Source organism: Aethalodelphis obliquidens, unplaced genomic scaffold (genome assembly GCF_003676395.1).
Source record: "Aethalodelphis obliquidens isolate GAN/ISIS:26980383/991018 unplaced genomic scaffold, ASM367639v1 scaffold58, whole genome shotgun sequence".
Lineage (NCBI taxonomy): Eukaryota > Metazoa > Chordata > Mammalia > Artiodactyla > Delphinidae > Aethalodelphis > Aethalodelphis obliquidens.
In genome coordinates, this window is record NW_020838002.1 from 7,393,909 (window position 1) to 7,417,968 (window position 24,060).

Here is a 24,060-nt window from a genome sequence, read left to right on the forward strand (position 1 = left end):
TAGGAATGCAAGAGATTTCTGTGCATTAATTTTGTATCCTGCAACTTTACCAAATTCACTGATTAGCTCTAGTAGTTTTCTGGTAGCATCTTTAGGATTTTCCATGTGTAGTATCATGTCATCTGCAAACAGTGACAGTTTTACTTCTTCTTTTCCAATTTGTATTCCTTTTATTTTTTTCTTCTGATTGCCATGGCTAGGACTTCCAAAACTGTGTTGAATAATAGGGGCAAGAGTGGACATCCTCATTTTCTTCCTGATCTTAGAGGAAATGCTTTCAGATTTTCACCATTGAGAATGATGTTTGCTGTGGGTTTGTCATATATGGCCTTTATTATGTTGAGGTAGGTTCCCTCTGTGCCCACTTTCTAGAGAGTTGTTATCATAAATGGGTGTTGAATTTTGTCAAAAGATCATCATTTCTTTTCATTCATTTTTTTTCTTTATTCTGTTCCGTGGCAGTGAATTCCAACATTGTGTCTCCCAGGTCACTTATCTGTTCTTCTGCCTCAGTTATTCTGCTATTGATTCCTTCTATTGTATTTTTCATTTCAGTTATTGTATTGTTCGTCTCCGTTTGTTTGTTCTTTCATTCTTCTAGGTCTTTGTTAAACATTTCTTGCATCTTCTCAATCTTTGCCTCCATTCTTCCGAGGTCCTGGATCATCTTCACTATCATTATTCTGAATTGTTTTTCTGGAAGGTTGCCTATCTCCACTTCATTTAGTTGTTTTTCTGGGGTTTTATCTTGTTCCTTCATCTGGCACATAGCCCTCTGTCTTTTCATCTTGTCTATCTTTCTGTGAATGTGGTTTTTGTTCCACAGCCTGCAGGATTGTAGTTCTTCTTGCTTCTGCTGTCTGCCCTCTGGTGGATAAGGCTATCTAAGAGGCCTGTGCAAGTTTCCTGATGGGAGGGACTGGTGGTGGGCAGAGCTCAGTAAAACTTTAATCCGCTTGTCTGCTGATGGGTGGGGCTGGATTCCCTCCCTGTTCGTTGTTTGGCCTGAGGCGACCCAACACTGGAGCCTACCTGGCTCTCTGATGGGGCTAATGGCAGACTCTGGTAAGGCTCATGCCAAGGAGTACTTCCCAGAACTTCTGCTGCCAGTGTCCTTGTCTTCACATTGAGCCACAGCCACCCCCCGCGTCTGCAGGAGACCCTCCAACACTAGCAGGTAGGTCTGGTTCAGTCTCCTATGGGGGTCACTCCTCCTTCCCCTGGGTCCTGATGCACTTACTACTTTGTGTGTGCCCTCCAAGAATGGAGTCTCTGTTTCCCCCAGTCCTGTCGAAGTCCTGCAATCAAATCCCGCTAGCCTTCAAAGTTTGATTCTCTAGGAATTCCTCCTCCCATTGCCAGACCCCCAGGTTGGGAAGCCTGAGGTGGGGCTCAGAACCTTCACTCCAGTGGGTGGACTTCTGTGGTATAAGTGTTCTCCAGTCTGTGAGTCACCCACCCAGAAGTTACGGGATTTGATTTTATTGTGATTGCGCCCCTTCTACCGTCTCACTGTGGCTTCTCCTTTGTCTTTGGATGTGGAGTATCTTTTTTGGTGAGTTCCAACGTCTTCCTGTCGATGACTGTTCAGCAGTTAGTTGTGATTCCGCTGCTCTTGCAAGAAGGAGTGAGCGCACGTCCTTCTACTCTGCCATCTTGCTCCTTCAGGCTGAGGTATGGGTCAATGTTAATTTTTGTTGAAAACACTTTCCTTTCTCCATTGCACTGCCTTAGCACCTTTGTTGAAAATCAGTTGACCACATATGTGCGGATCTATTTCTGGACTCTCTATTTTGTTTCATTCATCTATAGGTCCCTCTTTTCACCAATACCAAACGATTTTGATTATTTTAGCTTTATGGTAAGTCTTGAAATCTGGTAAAGTCTCCTCCAATTTTTTATTTTTAAAAATTGCTTTGGTTAATCTCTGTCCTTTGCATTTTCTTTTAAATCTTAGAATCAGCTTGTCATTAAAGAAAAAAAAGTCTACTAGAATTTTGATTAGGATTGCATTGAATTTATAGATCAACTTGGGGAGAACTGTCACTTTAACAATATTGGGTATTCTTATCCATGAACATGGCACATCTTTCCATTTATTTGTCTTCTTTAATTTCTTTCAGCAAAATTTGTAGTTTTCAGCGTAGAGGCCTTAGACATATTTTGTTCAACTTATTCCTAGGTATGTTATGATTTTGGGCCTACCCTAAATGTTTTATTTTTTTAAAATTTCATTTTCCAGTTGTGTGCTTTCCAATCTTTACGCCTTTTACTTCTTTTTCTTGCCTATTGCAGTGGCTAGGTCCACCAGTACAATAATGAATACAAGTGGTAAAGTGGGCATCCTTGCCTTGTTCCCAGTCTCTGGAGTAAACAGTTTAGTCTTTCACTATTAATCATGATCCTCACTATACATATTTTATAGATATTCTTTATCAGTTTGAGAAATGTTCTACTATTCCTACTTTGCTGAGAGTTTTTATTACAAATGAGTGCTGAAGTCTGTCAAGTGCTCTCCTTGAATCTATTAAAATCATCATAGAGTTTTTTCTCCTTTACTCTGTTAATATGGTGCATAATATTAGCATTTGAAATTCAATCAAGCTTTGCATTCTTGAGACAAACTCTACTTTGTCTATCAGCCTTTTTACATATTGTTGCATTCAATTTACTTACATTTTGTTAATTATTTTTGCATCTACATTCATGAGGATTATTAGTCTGTAGTTTTCTTCCTTCCTTTGAGGAAAATGTTTGATAACCAACTTCTTTAATCTATATAGGGCTATTCATTGGTTCTTCTTGTGTGAATTTTGACAAGGTGTATTTTTTAAGAACTGTGGCTATTCCATTTATGTGGTTGTGTTCATTAACATAAGACTGTTCATAATATTCTCTTACTATCCTTTTACTATTCACAGATTCTGAGGTGTTAATCTCTTTTCATCCTTGGTAGTTATGATTTTTGTTCTCTTTTTCCTGATCAGTGTAGTTAGGAGTTTGTCAATTTTGTTGATCTTTTCAAAAAGCCAGTTTTATATTTGTTAGTCTTCTCAATTGTCTGTTTTCTATATCATTGATGTCTATTTTTATTTTTAGTATTTCCTTTGGGTTTACTTTCCTCTTCTTTTTCTAGTTTCGTATGGTAAAACCTCAGGTCATTGATTTTAGATCTTACTTCTTTTCTAATATTAGCATTTAAAGCTACACATTTCATTCTAACACTGTTTTAGCTGCATCCCGCAAACTGTGATGTTGTATTTTCATTGTCAAAATATTTTCTAATTTTCCTTGTGATTTTGTCTTTGATTCACAAATTATTTAGAAGTATGTCACTTTATTTCCAGATATCTGAGGTTCTCCTAATTACTCTGTTACTGATTTCTCATTTAATCCTGTTATATTCAGAAAGTACACTTTGTATGACTTCAGTTCTTTTAAATGTATTGAGACTTGTTTTATGGCCCGATGAATGACCTATCCTGGTAAATGTACTATATGCACTTGAGAACAATGTATATTCTGCAGTTGTTGGATGCTCAGTGTACTATAAATGCCAATTAGATCAAGGTGTTTATGTTGTTCAGATCTCCTATGTCTTTACTGATATTTTGTCTAGTTGTTCTATCAATTGCTTAGACAGAAGTATTAAAATATCCTAGTACATTGACGAATTGTGTTTCCCCCTTTAATTTTTGTCAATTTTTGCTTCATGTATTTTGAAACTCTATTACTACAAAAAACACATTTACAGTTGATACACCTCCCTGATGAATTGTTCATCATTATGAAGTGGCCCTCTTTATAACACTCTTTGTCTTAAAGTCTATTTTTTCTGATATTTAAAAATAACCATACCAGCCTTCTCGTTCTTCCTGTTTGCATGTTGTATCTTTTTCTATCCACTTACTTTCAACCTACATGTCTCCTGTAGCCAGCCTATAGTAGGAGTTTGCCCTTTTATCTACTCTAGCAATCTCTGTCTTTGAGATTTTAAGACCATTTACATATAATAGTTGTATTGGCTAAATTTGGGTCAACCATTTTACTATTTGTTTTCTCTGTCTTCCTTATTTTTAATTCCTTGCTTCCTCCTTTCCTGCCTTTTTTTTTTGGATTATTTCTATACCAATTTTGGTGATTACCCTAGAAGCTACAGTATGTCTCCTTGTTTCCTGCTGCCTGAAGACCACTCTGTAGAATTTCCTTTACTGTTTATCTGCTGTGGCACATGCTCTCTATTTTGTGTTTATCTGAGAATGTCTTCATTTTTGCCATCATTATTGAAGGATCTTTTGGCTGCGTAGAGATTTCCAGGACTGCGGATTTCTTTTCATATATTAAAAATATGATTCTACTCCTTTCTGGCTTCCACTATTGCTTTTCAGAAATAAACTGTTAGTCTAACTCAGGGGTTGGTAAATTATGACCTTTGGGTCAAACTGGGCCCAGCAACTGTTTTTGTAAACAGTTTTACTGAAGTATAGCCACAAACATTCATTTATGTATTATCTATGACTGCTTTTGTGCTACAATGGCAGAATTGATTGGTTAAACAGAGATTATATGGTACTGGCATAACGACAGAAAAATAGACCAGTGGACTGGAATAAAGAAACCAGAAATAAACCCTCACATATATGGTCAGATGACTTTCAACAAGGATGCCAAGGCCACTCAGTGGGGAAAGGTCTCTTCAACAAATGGTTCTAGGAAAACTGGATGTCCACATGCAAAAGAATAAAGTTGGACCCTTACCTTACACTGTCTACAAATATTAACTCAAAATGGACTAAAGACCTAAATATAAGACCTAAAACTATAAAACTCCTGGAAGAAAACATAGTGGAAAAACTTCATGACACTGGACTTGGCAATGCTTTCTTGGATACAACACCGAAAGCACAGGCAACAAAAGGAAAAGTAGACCAACGGGACTACATAAAACTTAAAACTTTTGTGCATCAAAGGACACAGTCAACAGAAGGACTGTGAGTAGAATATTAGCTAAATTAATGTGATCTTGAACAAGTTACTTATCTTCTCCAAGATTAAGTTTCCCGATCTTTAAGACGATAATACCAGTTTCATCAAGTTTGCTGTATGTCATAAAAGTGAGTGTGTAGTAAATATTCATCACTGTCCTTTTCTAAATTGCCTTCAAAGTCTGTGCCATTGCTTTGAACATCTGCAGTGGTAAGAAATCTTAATCTTTGACCGTAGATTGGATCATATACTCAACTAAAAGCAACTGTGCAAGCTAAGTTTAACAAACAAAATGAGTGATCAAGATAGCTTTTAGTCTAAAAGGCATTTTGCAGAAAGAACCCAATGAGTCTAAACAACATCTCGATCATATTACTATTAGTTTACTTTTTGGAGAAATTCTCACAGAAGTTCCCAAGATTTTTCCAATTTTTATGGGTTAAAATGATTGCTTAACCTGATTCATTAATTCACTGAACTGCATCCCTCTGACATGCATATAATTTGAGAATATTCAAGTTGTCCACTGAAGACTTTGATGACTTGGTTTTGGATCATACAAGAAACATGTTTTATTGGATGTCACCATTTTCTTAAAAAAATGATTCTTTCCAATTTCCCTAGAAAGAGTAGCAGCAACTGTACTAAAACAATCACTCGGGCTCCTACAAACCACAAGAAAAATCCCATTGATACAGAGTCATACTTTAGAGTATCTTTATAATATGCTCAGGATAATGTCTTTAATGTCCATCTAATTTTTTCCTGCCACAGTTTAAGCATATTCCCTCTTGTACTATACTCTGCTAATAAGAGAACAAGTACTTCCGTAATTACAAAGTCTTTGGCATCTGAAGCAGTTATTGAATCACCCTTCATCCTTGCATTCTCCAAGTTAAATAATCCAAATTCCTTTGCTTTTACTTACCATGTTCTCTTTTCAAAAGCTCATACTCTTACATGCAATACTGGAATATAACGTTTACATACTTTAAAAGGATGATTAAGAAAAAATAAAGAGTTAAAATTGCAGTTGTATGAAACAGCAATGTGATTAGTATATTACAATTATGAATAATAAATGAAGACTAGAAAAACTATCATTCATATATTAATTCTACACTATGATTCTACTGCTAGCATTCTAGAGCACAATAATCCTTACCAGGGGACTTTCCTTGCTGTGAGTTGCTTCTTCGCTCGCTGTATCTGGCTGGAGTGGATAAACCTGTGTCTTTACTAGGCTTGCTAGCAGGCCCCATTTCTGAAATAAGGAATCCCATCTGTTCTGAAGGCAAGATATTCTCAGGTGTTTTCATCTGGCATTTTATACTGGCATCCACCTAAAATATTAAACCCACTCATTATTCCAAATTTTCCCCAAATATCTACTAAAAGCTAAGATATTTTATCACAGGAGTTCTACTATAGAAACATGATCCAACAAATAAGACTGTAAGGCTTTTCATCCTTAAGAATGATACCACCCAGGCTTCCCTGGTGACGCAGTGGTTGAGAGTCTGCCTGCCGATGCAGGGGACGTGGGTTCGTGCCCCGGTCCGGGAGGATCCCACATGCCGCGGAGCGGCTGGGCCCATGAGCCACGGCCGCTGAGCCTGTGCGTCCAGAGCCTGTGCTCCGCGGCAGGAGAGGCCACAGCAGTGAGAGACCCGCCATTTTCTTACCGCCAAAAAAAAAAAAAAAAAAGAATGATACCGCCCGATTTTGTTAAGCTAATCTGAATATTCGGTAGTAAGATGTATATTTCCCCATACACAAACTACTGAAATGTCTATGGAGCTACAATATTTACTTACGATCAGAGGAAGATTCACCATGAAGTTTCTTTTTTCTTTTTTGGTAAAATTCACATCACACAAATTCACAATTGGTTAATACCACTATCTTTTCCCACTCTAACATCCCTTCCATCAGATTGCCTGCCCCTCTTGGTGATACTGGAATGGCCATAGGCATTATCCTGTTGGATGATGTCAGAGGGGTTATAAACACTTTATTCTATTAATTTTGTATTCTTTGGCTTAATGAGGACCTCAAATTTGTATAAGCTTCACTCCCTATGAAATCTAGATCTGCTCTGCTTATGACATATGAATTTCTCTCTTGGAGTTCCTATGTTTTCTTTGGAATATCAAATCCCTTTGTCAAGCTGACCAACTTCTCAAATACTCTATTTGTTTATGAATTTATTTTAAAATAAAACAATATAATGAAGTAGAGCTAGGAGTTCAAAATATAGCTTTCAAAAGCTGTGATATCCAAATTAAAAAAAAAATAACTGTGTGAATGCAATTTTAAGGTACAAAATCTAATCTTTTGGATGTGACTACGAAGGAATAAAGGCAAATTTCATGTTCTTTTCACAGGCATATTTGAAACATAATGGGACTATCTTTGGTCTATTGAATTTATAATATTAATACACAGTATACCGGGTCTCAACAGTTGGGCTCAAGAAGGACAATGAGTTGATAAAAACCATAAGATAGGGCTTCCCTGGTGGTGCAGTGGTTAAGAATCCGCCTGCCAATGCAGAGGACCGGGTTCAAGCCCTGGTCCAGGAAGATTCCACATGCCGCGGAGCAACTAAGCCCGTGTACCACAACTACTGGGCCTGCGCTCTAGAGCCCGCGAGCCACAACTACTGAAGCCCGCGCACCTAGAGCCGGTGCTCCACAACAAGAGAAGCCACTGCAATGAGAAGCCCACGCACCACAACGAAGAGTATCCCTCACTTGCCGCAACTAGAGAAAGCCCATGTGCAGCAACGAAGACCCAACACAGCCAAAAATAAATTAAATAACTAAATAAACCCAAAAACCCCATAAGACATTTGGATCTAAAGTTAGAGCTAGAAAAGAATGCATTTTAAAAACTGCCAGAAATTCCCTGGTGGTCCATTGGTTAGGACTCTGCGCTCTCACTGCCGAGGGCCTGGGTTCAACCCCTGGTCAGGAAACTAAAATCCCACAAACCGTGCAGTGCGGCCACAACCCGCCCCCCATACACACACACAAACTGCCAAAAAGTTATCTTGGGAATCTCTAACAATGAAGACATTTTCAGTTCCATTAAAGAAAAAAAATCCAAAATGAAATACACATGTATCAGGCTAAGATCAAGAAAAAAAATTAAGTAGGAAAAAAAATAATCACAAAAGTGATTTTAATTTGGATGTACTTTTATTTTTTGGAATCAAAGTTTATTCATTTCTTGGTCATAAGCTAGCAGCAATAAAGGAATTAGTCTCTACCTTCAGAATATATCTCTCAAACTAGAGTCAGAATTCTGCTTTAGGAATGAGAATATTAGTAGGGAAATTTAAACACAGTATGCTGTCAAGTCAAATTAGAATTCTATAGGGACTTCCCTGGTGGTCCAGTGGTAAAGAATCCACCTTACAATGCAGGGGATGCGAGTTCAATCCCTGGTCAGGGAACTAAGATCCCACATGCCATGGGGCAACTAAACCCTCACGCCACAACTACTGAGCCCGCGCGCCTCAACGAGAGAGCCGGCGTGCCACAAACTACAAAGCCCACACGCCTTGGAGCCTGCACACCACAACTAGAGAGAGAAAACCTGCACGCCACAAAGAAAGATCCCCCATGCCTCAACGAAAGATCCCACATGCCTCAACGAAGATCCCGCCTGCTGCAACTAAGACCCGACACAGCCAAAAATAAATTAAGCAAATAAATAAATCTTTAAAAAAAATTTGGAATTCAATGATGCTGTAAGAAAGTATGAAAACACCTCCAACCATCTCCTTACCTCCATGCTACAAATGGCCAGGAAAGTCCTGATATTATCTATGAGATAAACCATCCCTTCTGAGGAGTGGAATTTAATCAGCCAGGCACACCTAGTCCATCCAAACTAAGTTAGGAAGCAAAACTCAAGGGATGCTTTTAACATGCAAATCAGTCATACCACAATGCTCATTCAGACTGCCTCTCTAGAGGCTGACTTCAGACCACAACGTAGTGAGAGGATGCCTGAAGGTTAAGGTTACTTCTGAATCTTTTGTGCAGAACCACTGGGACACGATCCTTCTGAAGAGCATAATGAACTGGTATTAAACCCAAATAAAACCTGGACAAAGTCTCCACTAGAACAGTCTTCAGCAAGAAGCACTAGGTACCTTTGAGCTCTATTAGGATTTTTTCTTTGCCTCTTACCTCGTGTGTGCTGAACGGTAGCCCTTCCTGCACAAATACTACTGAAGACGGAGATGGATTATGACTTAGCTGCTCCTTCGGTTTGACATGAGCTTGCTGACTGGCTGCAGACTCCTGCATTGTAGTGTTTTCAACAGGCTGAGCCGTGTGGATGGTATAGTTGTACTCAGGTGACTGTGGTAGAGAGCAGGTAATTGCTTGTTCTGTTCCAGCCACAAAAGACGTAATATCTGAGCCTACAGCAGTAAGTGGCTCCAGCTGGCTAGCCTGACTTGTGGAAGATGGATTGCTGTTGTTTGAATTAGCTAGGATATGTTGGCCTCTGTTAGACTGAGATGTTGAGCACTGATTCTCAACAGGCTCCACCTTTACCATCTCCAATTTAGGGGAGGAATGCAACTCATCTACTATCTGAAAAGCAGCCTCTAGGTTTAATTCTGACTTTTTATTTTCATCAGTAGCACTGCAAGGCCAATCAGAAGGCAGAAATTCAACTGGATAGGAGGATTGCACTGGAGGATTCTGGGAAAAGAGAAAATAGGACTGTTTGGATAGAAAACCAAATATGAGATTAAGGAGGAAAGCAACAACATTTAGGCTGATGAACGCTAAATATAAACAAATTAAACTTAAAGCTCACTAAGAAAACTTGAATGCCAATCAACTTTTCAGCAGTAGTAGCTTCGACTCTATTGTTAACACTTACACAGGAACTATTATGTGTCAACCACTATATTAAGTTTAATACTGGAATGGACCAATAATTCTCAGGGTTAAAGTACACAAAATCAAAAAAGTCATAGTACCCAAAAATCTATTTGTTGATAAAATGTCTATAAACCAAACTCTTCCATAAAGGCTGACAGACAAAAACGTCACTTGTATCTGTAATATACTGGTTTAGGAATGTAGTAAGGAAATGTCAAACACAGGATGCTCACAAGTCCACCATTGCTTCTATAGATTCAGGGGGGAGGTACTGTTATTCTGTTCCAAATGATCTGGGAAAAAATGTACGGAATATCAAATGTCCTTTGGTCCTGAGATTATTTAAATAATAAAACAATAGATTAAAATAGCTGTCACTTTTAGACTGATATCTTCAAGATGTATTCTCTTATACACAGTACTTTGCACAGAGCAGGCATTCAATAAATGTTTGCTGAATATCTCAGGTTATAAACATAAGATACGGAAGAGTTACTATTAAATAAAACCTGTAGTGAGTCAATATTGCCAAACACATTGACAATGATTGAGTCAATGATTTGAAGGCCATAATGCCAAATAATGTAAATCCGAATGGTTTAAGCATCAAGCTACTTTACTATAGCTGATAGCCCCACTTATTGAGATCTTACTATGTGCCAAGCACATACAAAGTGCTTTACATACATTATTTCATTTAATCCTCACAAGAGGTCTATGAAATGTGATCATCTCTATTTCCAAAGGATGGAACTGAAGTTCAGAGAAACTTCATAATTTATACAAAGTCACAAAGAAGTAACTGACAGAGTCAGGTTTCAAACCTAGGTGTGCCTGACTCCAGAGTTCTTGCTCTTAACCACTGCAATATACTGACCATTCATGCACACTCATATCTGCAGGCCAACAAAACTAACTGCATTTATTTCCAGAACGTTATCTGAAATACTTCCCTTTTTTCCATTTAAAAATTTTATGTCTACTTATCTCTATTTTCCTACAGTGAACATGTATTGTCTTTGTAGTAAGCAAAGGTCTTCAAAGATGTTTTAAATGATATATTTAAAACATAAATATAATCAAGATATAACACCAACAGAGTATCTCCAGTATGATCCAGGGGAGAGAATGCCTGGATCTACAGACAAGAGCATCTAATTTGTGAGATAGATATGTCCTTCCAGTGAAGATGAATCGGCTAGACTAACATGCTTGATGACAGCTGCCATTAAAAATGTCCAGCTGGGCTTCCCTGGTGGCGCAGTTGTTGGGAGTCCGCCTGCCGATGCAGGGGACGCGGGTTCGTGCCCCGGTCCGGGAGGATCCCGCGTGCCGCGGAGCGGCTGGGCCCGTGAGCCATGGCCGCTGGGCCTGCGCGTCCGGAGCCTGAGACGCCACAACAGTGAGAGGCCCGCGTACCGCAAAAAAAAAAAAAAAAAAAGCCCAGCTAAGTCTCCTTGATCTGATTCTATACTCCTCAAAGAAAGAAAAGAAAGAAAAGACAAAAAAGAAAAAAGGAATGTTCTTTTGAGTACTGTAATGTCAATAGTAAGATATTCTCTAAAGAACAGAAGCTATCATGATTACATGATATCAAAGGAAAACAATTCCAATCTTTAAGCAACTATAGCATAAAAATACAAACATGGGATTTAATCTTATCCTAGAAGTAGTAGTCTACAACATTTAAATCAAAGCAATTGCTTCCTAACAAATATGAGAAAAAATCGAAGTGCAGTGTTTACAACATGGGGGCTTTCTCATTTTTGACATCATTTTCCTTTCTCCTTTAAAAAAAAAGTAATTGTACCATCTTGGAAGGATCTGTCATTTGGTGATTTATATACTTTTAGAGTTTATCTGGTATTCATTTTACCATGGTAATCAATTTTACCATTGTTGACAGTTAGTTGAACAACATTGTTCCAACTAACTGTCAGCAATGATGAAAATGTTCTCTATCTGTACTATAAAATTTGGTAACCACTAGCCAAACGAAACTATTAAGCACCTGAAATGTGGCTAGTGTGACTGAGGAATGATTTTTTTTTTAACATCTTTATTGGAGTATAATTGGTTACAATGGTGTGTTAGTTTCTGCTTCATAACAAAGTGAATCAGCTCTGCATATACATATATCCCCATATCTCCTCCCTCTTGCACCTCCCTCCCTCCCACCCTCCCTACTGAGGAATGAGTTTTAAATTTTATTTAACTTTAATTCATTTAAATTTAAATAGCTACATGTGGCTAGTGCCTAAGAGTAGGCCAAGAAGATAGTGTAGGCCTAGAAGAATCCTCAGACATCATTTACATCAACTCTTTTTTTTTTAGAATTGAGAAAAACTAAGGCCATAATCCACAGCTTACCTCTGGCTACTCATTAAGATAAAATTACACTTTGGAATTCTGCAAGGCCAGTCGTATTGTACCTGACGCAGGGTATGTCCATTGTTCCCAGCATCTTACCTGGAAGTAGTTGCAGTGTGCATAGGAAGGGGCAGTGGGAGTCACACAACTACTGAGCGCATCCATGTGGGTAGGAGAGCAGCACTGCAGCACAGCTGGAACAAATCCAAACACAGAAAAGCCGTCAACCCAAATCAACCTCTACAGCATTCAAGGCACTCGTCTCTTTCAACTTGGAACAAAAAATTCCAAAAGTTTTCCTTTGTGGGTGCAATAAAATATATTTAGTCCAATTAGGTGCCCTTATTTGTTGAAAACAAATGGTAATAAGGCAATATTAAAAGTCATTTAAAAGGGTCATGTCTACTTTTATAAATGATTTCTTTAGCACCTAAACATTTTGTTGCCCTTCTAACCAAACATTTATTCTTACTGAAAGTAGTAATTTCCTTTTACTGAAGATATCAGAACATATTCAGAATTCTAAAATAATTATTTCAATCATTTTAATAGTAACAAACATTTGGAGGAAGGTTTTTAAGGATAAAATAAGTATAAGTACACTCCAAGCACTCCTACTGTTGTACAATGCATCCAGTGGAATCTATGAAAAAAATGTTTTAACAATTTAGACAAGTGGTTAGGAATTCAGATTCTAGAGCCAGACTGCCTGGCTTTGGAGCTGAGCAACGTTAATCCCTTTGGGCCTTAGTTTCTGCATTCTGTTAGAATAGGGATAATAATAGTACCTACCTAACATGTTTGTTGTGAGGAGTGAATGAGTTAATATGCACAAAGCACTAAGAACAGTACTGGCATACAGTAAGCAAGCAATAAGTAAATAGCTAACAATGCTATTATTTTAGCTAAGGAAATACATTTTCCACACTTTCTCTTTATAGTTAGGATACCATGAAAAGACTGAACTCTTTCTACTGGTAAAGTCATACCTACAGATGTAGCCTTAATAATAGGTTGAGTCTCCTCTTTTCCAGAGAGAGGCCCTCCAGAACGACTGAGAATCAGTTATAACATCACATCTTTGGATTAAACAGAGGATGACATTTGTTGAACACCTACCATATTCCAAGCACAGTCCTAGGTCCTTTACATATATGGCCTCATTTAATCCAAACAACAATTGAATGAGGTATTAACATTACTTTACAAAAATAAGGAAACTAAAGCTCAGGGATGTTAAAAAATGTGCCGAAAGTCACAACGCCGATAGTGACAGAGGCAAACTCCAAAGTACATGCTCTTTAATATATCATAATACTTCCGTAATCTTTTCTTCTTCCTAAATGTAATATTTTAATTTTACTAGAACTTCACTTGCTGAATATTTTTAAGGTATCCTTTTTGTAAGGTGGCAACTTTCTCTTTTTTGGTCCATGTTTTTCATATTTTGAGTATGCTAATAATATTACTAAATAATCTTATTCGGTAAACTTTGAAGTGAATTAGCCTAAGGATTGTAAAAATTCATTAAAATGCTTCCCTATTTCTCCATTACTGACTACTGAATTTTTTTTTTCTGACTACTGAATTTTTAAATGTCAGAAGTTCATAAAGGTATACAAGAAATAAATATTTTATTTTATCATGTGCATTTTAAGGCATTACATTTTGCACACAGAAGTAAAAAATTAAAATAATGGATAGAATTCTAGTTCAATTACAAACATGAGGGTTGATGTTTTCTGAATTACATAATTTTAACAAGTCCAGTGGTTAAAAAAGCCAGATATTACTAGAATGGTCACATAAAATTCAAGCTGTTGTCATTTCCAATATCCTTGGAGATTATTCAAATACACAATTAAAATGTTTTGGATTTGAACTTGGTTTCCCATAATATTTAAAGGCACAAATATCCTGGGACATAAGTTAAATCCAAAAAGCAAAACAGCAAGGAGGGGTCTGCGGGGTTCGCCAAAACTGAAAAACACTGGGATCTTTAGTTTTAACAGCTGAGGAAAACTTAGCCCCCTAGTGGCAGTAAAGGACTCAGTCAGGGGCTGCAGGTTTTCACCCATCAGGGCACCATAAAAGTGTTTTGTTACAAATAAATCAGTGAACGGTATTAGCTTTATTTTTCTGATATTGCTATGATCTGACTCCATTGTTTACACATTTTGAATAGTTGTTAAAGTGTACTTTAAAATAAATTTCTTGGAGAAATAGAATATATAACAGAGAATATATTAATAGATAGTTGATAGCTGATTTGGAATCTAAGGAAACATCAAAATAGTGAATATCCTTTAAAGTGTCCAGTTACAAATGGAAAGTAGAAAGGTACCTGCATGAAGAAAGGGAGGACTTGAACAGATAATCCAAAAAGATTCCTCAATGGCTATTTCCTTACCAGTGCAGTGCTACTTCGTATAATCAACAAAATAGAACAAAACAAAGTATTAATAAGTTTACTGAATATGAAAACCTAGCTATAAAACTGCAACTGTGTGCTTAATACATGACAAATTCATTTAGCATGTATTATGAAAGCACTGTGAAAGCACTAACATTTATAAAACTGAGTTTATCACTATGTCCTAAGACACGTTCATCTGCATAAAGATCTTCCAGTATTTTCCTGAAGGCAGTGTTCACTTAAGGCATTAAATTGCATATAGAATAAAAAACTGGAAATAATGGACAATTTCTATTCCATATATAAATATCAGAGTTGATGACATTTAAAAAAACAATTCTAGGGCTTCCCTGGTGGCGCAGTGGTTGAGAGTCCGCCTGCCGATGCAGGGGACACGGGTTCGCGCCCCGGTCCGGGAAGATCCCACATGCCGCGGAGCGGCTGGGCCCGTGAGCCATGGCCGCTGACCCTGGGCGTCTGGAGCCTGTGCTCCGCAACGGGACAGGCCACAACAGTGAGATGCCCGTGTACCGCAAAAAAAACAAAAAAACAAAAAAACAATTCTAGTAATAAAATAAAGCCAGGATTACTAAAAATTTATCTAAAGGTAAAAATTTTCACATCCACTATAGGTTAGGAAAAGAGGTTCATATACTTTATCCTATGGAGGTAATTCAAATCTATAACTAAAATGTTTTGGACGTGAATCTACTCTCGAATAGTACAGTGTCAACAGTAAGGAAATACCCAACATAAATACTCAAAAGGAAAAACATCCTAATAAATAGTAAATTTAATTTCAAGATAAGTTACTACAGCAACTAGAACCCCAACATCTCCTCATCTACAGTGAGGTAAAGATATGGTTTTCTAGGGACTTCCCTGGTGGCACAGTGGTTAAGAATCTGCCTGCCAATGCAGGGGACACGGGCTTGAGCCCTGGTCCAAGAAGATCCCACATGCCGCGGAGCAACTAAGCCCGTGTGCCACAACTACTGAGTCTGCGTGACACAGCTACTGAAGCCCACACGCCTAGAGCCCCGTGCTCCACAACAAGAGAAGCCACCGCAATGAGAAGCCCGCGCACTGCAACGAAGAGTAGCCCCCGCTCGCCACAACTAGAGAAAACCCGCGCACCGCAGCCAAATAAATAAATAAATTTAAGTTAATTTGAAAAGAAATGGTGTTCCAGCCTATACCCAAAAGAAGTGAAAGCAGAACAGATTATTGTACAACCAAGTTCATAGCAGCATTATTCACAGTAGCCAAAGGTGGAAGCAACCCAGTGTCTATCAACAGGTGAACGGATAAACAAAATGTGGTCCATACATATGGAAATGTATAGAAAATTATTCAGCATTAAAAAGGAAGGAGGGACTTCCCTGTTGTCACAGTGGTTAAGAATCCACCTGCCAATGCAGGGGACAGGGGTTCGAGCCCTGGTCCAGGAAGATCCCACATGCCACACAGCAACTAAGCCCGTGAGCCATAACTACTGAGCCTGTGCTCTAGAGCCTGCGAGCCACAACTACCAAGCCCGTGTGCCACAACTACTGAAGCCCGCGTGCCTGGAGCCTGTGCTCCGCAACGAAGAGTAGCCCCCACTCACTGCAACCAGAGAAAGCCCATACACAGCAACAAAGAACCAATGCAGCAGGGAGGGAGATACAAGAGGGAAGAGATACGGGGACATATGTCTATGTATAACTGATTCATTTTGTTATAAAGAGAAACTAACACACCATTGTAAAGCAATTATACTCCAATAAAGATGTTTAAAAAAAAGAACCAATGTAGCCAAAAATAAATAAATTTATAAAAAATAAAAAGGAAGGAAATGTTGACTCATGCCACAGTATCAATGACTCTTGAAATAAGTGAAATAAGCCAATCACAAAAGGACAAATGTATGTCTGCTCTTATACGAAGTCCCTAGAGTTATCAAATTCTTCAAGACAGAAAGTAGAATGGTGGTTGCCAAAAGATGGCGAGAGGGGAATGTGAAGTTAGTGTTTAATGGATACAGATTTCAGCTGGGGGAAGACGAACAAGTTCTGGAAATGGATGGTGGTGATGCTAGTACAATAATGTGAACGTATTTAATGCCACAGAGCTGTACACTTAAAAATGGTTAAAATGGTAAATTCTATGTTACATATATTTTACCTCAATAAAGAGAAAGGAAAATATAATTGTGCTTTTGCTTAGTTTCTTCTGGCAGCTAAAGAAAACCTCCTGGTGTATCTATGCCAAGTCCCTCTTTCCATAAGAACAAAATCAGCCCTTTTCAGAGAAACTGACAATACAGGCTACCTGAGCATCAGAAAGCTCCTATAACTTGAGATTCCATACTTGTTTATGTACATTATGTAGGATTAGAAGCCTAGAGATCAAACCTTTAAAATTTAATGTACGTTAAAACAATAATAAGCAACCTTCTTTGCCCAAGAGTCAATTCAGAAAAAATTTTTAATAATGATACAAAATATGTTTTTCAATAAACATATGTACCTTCAGGGGAAGGCTATGTTCTTACAAACCACTTTAGTTAGCCTTTAAAGTATTAATATCTAGGCTCATTTTAAATACAGTTTTTAAAATGTTATCCTTTATATGTAAATAGTGTTTTAAGTTTTATAGTCTATTCACATACATTAATTCATTTAATCCCTGACCCAAAATATTATTGCCACTTTATAGAAAGGGAAACTGAGGCTGAGTGACATGAAATAATCCACAGAATGTCACAATGTCCATCAGATGATTAACTGCAAAGCTGAGACTAGAATTATTTCATTCATTCAATAAATTATTTACTAAGGGCCCATTATGGCCAAGCACTATGGTAGGTGCAGGGGGATACAAAAATGAATTCGACACAGCCCCACTCCTCAGAGGCCCCCAAACTGGACCCCTGACTCCAACAGCTGGAGTATGTTCTCTCTGCTTGAGCAGGGTGAGTCAATAGCCCAGGGCCAGTCCCACTGTCACCGGCAGCACAGAAGGGGAGGTCCCCCCACCAAACTCTGTCATCTACCCTATCTGGAAGTAACTAACTCTGGGTAAGAGATATATCAGGAAAGAGTCTCTCGCAAAAGAAAAACAAAACAAAAGTCCCTCTTTGTATGACAGGCAGGCAGGCAGCAGAGCACAGTGGCCAAAATAATGAACCCTTGAGTCAGTTTGCCCGGATTTGTTCCCCAGCCCTGCTTGTGCCTGGCTGTGCTTCAGTTTCTAATCTATAAAATGAGGATAACTACATTCCCTATCTTATAAGGTTGTTGTGAGGATTAAACTAATTAATATTTGGAAAGTGCTCAGAATAGTACCTGGTCACAGTGATTGTTATACAAGTATTTGTTAATTAAAATATGAGATAAAAGGCAGCTACAAATTGCTGATCACTGCTGTGAGCTTAAAACTTAATGCAGAAAAAAAATCAAAGTTGATTTTGAGTCAATTCAGCATTACAACATGAGTCAAAGGAAAACAATTCCTCAATACAGGACTCTCTATAAATATGAATATATTAATATTCTTATGTATGTTCAAATATATAGAGAATGAGTAAAATAAAAAGGTCTAAAATGAAGTTTTTCATAAAAAAGGGACATTAAATTATAGCAGCACACTGTGAAAATAGCATTAGAGGAAAAAAACTGAATTCAAGATAGGGTAAGACTAAAAAGAGTCAAATAGCACTGGATCTACAACATTTTGTCTTTGAAGAAGTGATAAGACTGGAAAAAATATAAACCATCTAGGCAAAGAAAACATGCTTCAGGACTTCCTTGGTGGTCCAGTGGTAAAGAATCTGCCTTCCACACTGGGGGGCAATTAAGCCTGCGTGCCACAACTAGAGAGAGAAAACCTGTACGCCACAACTAGAGAGAAGCCCGTGCACCAAAATGAAGAGCCCGCACCGCAATGAAGACCCCGCGTGCCACAACTAAGACCCTACGCAGCCCCAAAAAATTAAATAAATAAATAAAAAAGAAAACATGCTTCAAGAGCAGAATGACAAATGTAAGAAATAATTCAGGTGAGTCAATTTAGGAGTCAGTCTGATAGCAGTTTTTTAGTCTCAATGTTTCGCTTTACTAGAGAAATTAATAATTTATGAAATATTACAAAATTCAAAATTTACTGGTTATACCATTTGAAGACCAGATCCAAGTTTATTTTCAATATAACTAAGGTTTTTTTTGTTTTGTTTTTTGGGGGGTTTTTTTGCGGCACGCGGGCCTCTCCCCGCTGTGGCCTCTCCCGCCACAGAGCACAGGCCCCGGATGCGCAGGCCCAGCGGCCATGCCTCACGGGCCCAGCCGCTCCGCGGCATGTGGGATCCTCCCGGACTGGGGCACGAACCCACGTCCCCTGCATCGGCAGGCAGACTCCTAACCACTGCGCCACCAGGGAAGCCCTATAACTAAGTTTTAAATGAAGTTGAGTATTGTTTTTTACTAAAATTTGATCCAAACCTCAAGTCATATAGTTCACTTTGAAAGGATACAAGTATGACCATTATTCCAAAATTAGTTACTTTATTAGGATTTGGAGAGCTGGATTTGGGAGTGATTATCATCCTGCCTCTGAGAATAGTATTTTACTTAACTCTGGGAAAGTCATTTGTAAAACCCTTCATAAACAGGTACTCACTAAATACTGGTTAAATTGCTCACTACTTTTTGCTTCCTTCACCTAAAATTTGGAGGAATTAAGTACTTGTACAGTATTTCTTTAGCACTTTCTTTTCCATAGCAGGTCTTATGTATTTAACAATACAACTTTTTATTTTTTTATTTATATAGTACTTCAGAATGTTCAAAGCAATTCTGCCTACATTGTATCACAGAACTCCTCTATATATTTGAAGTCATCATGAAATCATGAGATTTCTTTTTCTCGTAACCTCAGAACCTTCATAGTCATTTCAATTATCCATATCAAAGAAGACAAAACAAAAAATTCACATAACCTCAGATTCTATTTCATATTCACTCTACATTATCAAAACATCAGCAGCACTTACTTGTTCTTTTAATGTGTCTCTTCCCTAGTCCTTACCTTGGACTCTTGGAGACGATTTCCAGTGTAATTATCAAATTAATAAATTTATTTATAAATTTAAATCCAAGCTAACATAAAATATTTTAAAATAACATATATCCTTAAATCACAATAATTTAACAAACAGTATTTCCATAATGAGGAATAATATTAACAATCTGTAGTGTTTTCTAGTAAATACTATATAACTAGTTCTCATAAAATTTAGAACTAGGAGTTTCCAAGAGGATTGTTTGGAACTTGGAATACATTTTCTCGTAGAAACATCATCATATAGGCTAGTCTGGCTCCTAAGCCAGACTATAACCATCTATACCTTAACAGAAGGACCAACAGTAATACAGAACCTAACCACTATGTCTAATATGTCCATAGGAAAATTTCTCCAAAATTCCAAATTAGAAGGCCAAGAACATTTCTACATCTCTCTGTTGCAGTCCTTCTAAATTTCAACTCCCCAGAAGCTTTTTGAGTCTTTAGTCTTTAGTAGTGTGAGGAGGGGGGTTTGGAGGGAGGTTCGGAAAAGAAAGAGAAACATTTATTGGTAAAAGGAGGGGAAGTAGGGGTATTGTCCAGTTGACAGGCTATAGAACATAAAGCAAGTGTAAGAAAGGCACAGACTGTGTGTCTGTGTATATATATATATATATATATATATATATATATATATATATATTCTATGCATATATGGAAGGCAGCCAAAATTATAATTTAGATAGAAATGCCTAATTTGTTTATTAAAATATTGGATTAAACTCCTCAATAAAAATCTGATACTACTTGTTGCTATACATAAGATATACAACTTATAACATGAAATTAGTCATCTTCTGTTTTTAAAGATCACCCAGACATTTTTGTTCTTCAAAGAAGTAGCTGAAAATCTGGGAAAAAGAACTAGGCCTCAACTTTTTTTTATATAATAAGGTAAAAAAAATTTTTTAAATCTCTAATAGGTAAATGATTAGAAGTGCTATATCATCTTACTCCATATAATTCCTTCCCCTTTTCCTTCTCAACTCCATCCTCCAAAACAGTAGCAGCTCCAAAAATCTATACAACCCAATCTAATTTAAACTCTGGTTTTATTATTTTAATATTATTAAACTTAAGTGCTTTGAGAAAATAAAGCAATCCCTTTTACTGGCCATATTTGGGTAAACCGCAATGAGCCAATAATAAAACAATATGTTGGATGCTACCAGCTAGAAAATAGTGAGTATTATTACAAATGGAACAGTTCCCAAATTTACAACTTTTAAAAGGCAACAAATTATTTACCCCCTTATCTAATTCACATGCCTTCCACTTATTTTAGCTTTTGATTTCGTCCTGCCTGGGAAAAATGGTCTAACAAAATACCTCTAGAAATTGCTTCCAGATGTACTTAATTAATATGCCTAGAACCTTAATTCATAGGGCAAAGGATTGCCCCCTTTCTTCTCTTCCCAGTCATTTCTGAAAGCCTTGACCCTTGACTTGTTTCTATTGCCCCATTTCATCACTCTGGGTAAACACTACATGAAAACACACATCACCTCTATGGTGCTTCTGCAAAACCATGAAATTGTTCTGAATTAAATGGTAATGCTATCATTTTGCAAAAATGTACCCCCCCCCAAAAAAAAGACACTCCCTAGCCCCAAGAAGCTAAATAGAGGGTCACTATCTTAAGGATTCCCAATGAGTGGCTTGAGATCTACTAGCAGGGCTTCCATGCCCTTGGCTGGGCTCTGGGTCAGTTGTCATTGTCAGGCTCTTCTCTCTGCTACTCCCAGTTCTTCACTGGCTGGGATTAACACTGCAGGGACTGCACTGCCAAACCACACCATCACATTTTTACTACAAGAATATAATTGAGTCTTAAGAGATGGTGAGTTGCTCTTTTATTAAACTTCGTTACTGAGATACTAACATGATTTCGTTATGAGGTAGTCTCACCTACATAACTAAAAAATAAACAATGTAATATGTATATAAGCAGGTTTTCTAAAAAAAAAAAGAAACCCACAAAAAACAAAAAACTACTACACCAAGAGCAGGAGTTATACCAAGGTCTGATGTACTAAGTCTTAATTTTATTACTAGGACATATTTTGAGGATACAACAGTTTCATTAAAACCTATACCTTTACGCACGAACAGAATTTTCACAACTTTTAAGCATCAATGAAATTTTACATTATTGCTAAATAATGTGTACTCATGAGAAATCTTTGACATTTCTTAAGTGCATATTCCTATTTTTGTTTAGGCATACAGAAACACATTAAAAAAATATAAATTCTCATTAAAAGTACCTTAAGAGAAGCCACTGAACTTGAATTTCTCATACCTGTTGGATAGTAGGCTTGGGAGTACTGCGCTGACGGTGTGTAGTTACTATATTTCTGGGAGGAGCTGATCATTGTTTGAGGACCTTGTTGAACATGTACGGATGTGGCACTGGGCTGCAGGGTATATGTAACCTCAGTTGGAAACCTCTGTAGTACAGGAAATGGAACCCCTTTATCTGAAAAAGTGAGAGACGTTTCCACTTGTCCTGGGTGCATTCCAAGAGAGTTCTGCCATGTTCTAGGAGGAATCGGGGTCCGATCTAAACCTTTCAGAGGGAAAGGACCGTGGTTGTGGGATGGAGCTGATACGTAGGAGTAAGGAGACAAACTATCTCGCCGGAACGACCGGTGGAATTGTCCTACAGCCACTGGTCCTGCATAAAAGAGGAGGAGCACATTTACTAATCTTACATTACACCACCAGACGTAGTAAACCAAAAGTCACAAAATATGCGCTTCTCTTCACTTGTGGCTATGTTGAGTTCTCAGCCACTTTTAACACAACAGAAATTTATTGGTAAAAACAAGTTGTTCAGAATCCAGAATATGAGATTACACATATAATGCTGAAAAAATAATCAAATAACTTTTGTCTGGTTCTCAATATGACTGTCATAAGAGACAAAGTAGCCAAACTCTAACATTAAATCAAATGTTAAATGTCATCTTACCTTTCACCTCAACTGACTGACCCAGATTTTTCCAACCTGTAAGCTACTTCCTAGAAGTTTTAGAAATTCCAGTCTTTCAAATCATTTAGGAACCTTAATAATAGGCACAAAAATAAGCCCTCAACCATATACGTAAAAGATATGTGTGGAAGAAATATAAATTATAACACACACCAAAAAGTAATTTAATGTTCTTTGCTCCCTTTCAATTTTTTCAAATTTTAATAAAAATCTTTGCAGAAAAGTCAAGCTTGAAAACTCTGGCTTGTTCATTCCTTAACTCAATCAATAATTTTCCATGGTCTTTTTTTCTTCAGAGTATCTCTAGTCGAGTCCCTTCCTAGATATCAATGGCTCTCAAACACTGATCTACATTTGAATCACCTGGAGAGTTTGTTAAAAATCCACACACTCAGGCCAAGAGATTCCAGTATTTGCTTCTTCTTACCCAGCAAATTAGAAAGGAATTAAAAAGTGGAGATGAGGAAGAGAGAAAAAGGCCAATACTATGTAATGCGGAAAAGGAAAATATAAATGTTGCAAGCTGAACTTATTTTAAAGACTGTGGTTCTTGAACATATAGCTAGCCTAATTTACTCTTAGGAAGGGCTTTACGCACTAAATTATTTAGTTCACAAGGTTTTTTCAATTTGTTTTATTAAACTAATCCATAAAACAGAAGGAAATCTAATTTATGTGCTACTCATCTGCTAAAGATGGCACTCAGGTACCTACTTTTCCAAACATTTAAACTGTAAAACCATTCTACATGTTACACTTCCTTTGTTCTAGTATTTCTATAGTGTTTAATTTCCTCTAAAGAATAAAGCATTAGGGAGCGCTCTTAACCACTTCTGGTTTGCCGCTGCCTCATTCAAATTGATTTTGGCTCAAATAAACTCTTAAAATAAAATTTAAAAAGAATAAAGCATTAATGCCAAAAATAAACAAATATATGCATACATATATGTAAACAATTCTGGAACCTGGAAATCAAGAGCTCTAAATCTAATGTGGAAAAAAACAAAATCTTAGCTCAGAAGATTAAATGATACACCTCTTAAAAACTACTTTTCCTTTTTTCCTTTAAAATACAAAAATAGTTTTTATGCTACTTGACTAGCAATTCCACATGTATACACACTTTAAACTACCACTGAGAATTCTTTGTTTTAAGACCTAAAGAAACATTTTTTTGCTCTTCACAAACAGGTGTTTCTGAGGTCCCAAACTACCCACCACTTGATTTTTTCTTGGATGCTAAAACTTCATGTTGCTACAGTGTGCCCTTCTTTACTCTC

The 24,060-nt window shown here is 37.4% G+C and overlaps 1 protein-coding gene across 1 annotated transcript in view; it reads right to left on the bottom strand.

The window, feature by feature from the left end:
- HSF5 (heat shock transcription factor 5) overlaps positions 1-24,060 on the bottom strand; it is a 51,136-nt gene that overhangs the window by 23,026 nt on the left and 4,050 nt on the right. The window contains exons 2-5 of the mRNA XM_027087195.1: positions 22,088-22,462; positions 12,366-12,460; positions 9,189-9,710; positions 6,152-6,329 (exon numbers count right to left, since the gene is read on the bottom strand). Coding sequence (XP_026942996.1) covers positions 6,152-6,329; positions 9,189-9,710; positions 12,366-12,460; positions 22,088-22,462 — 1,170 coding nt within the window. The remainder of the gene's footprint in view (positions 1-6,151; positions 6,330-9,188; positions 9,711-12,365; positions 12,461-22,087; positions 22,463-24,060) is intronic.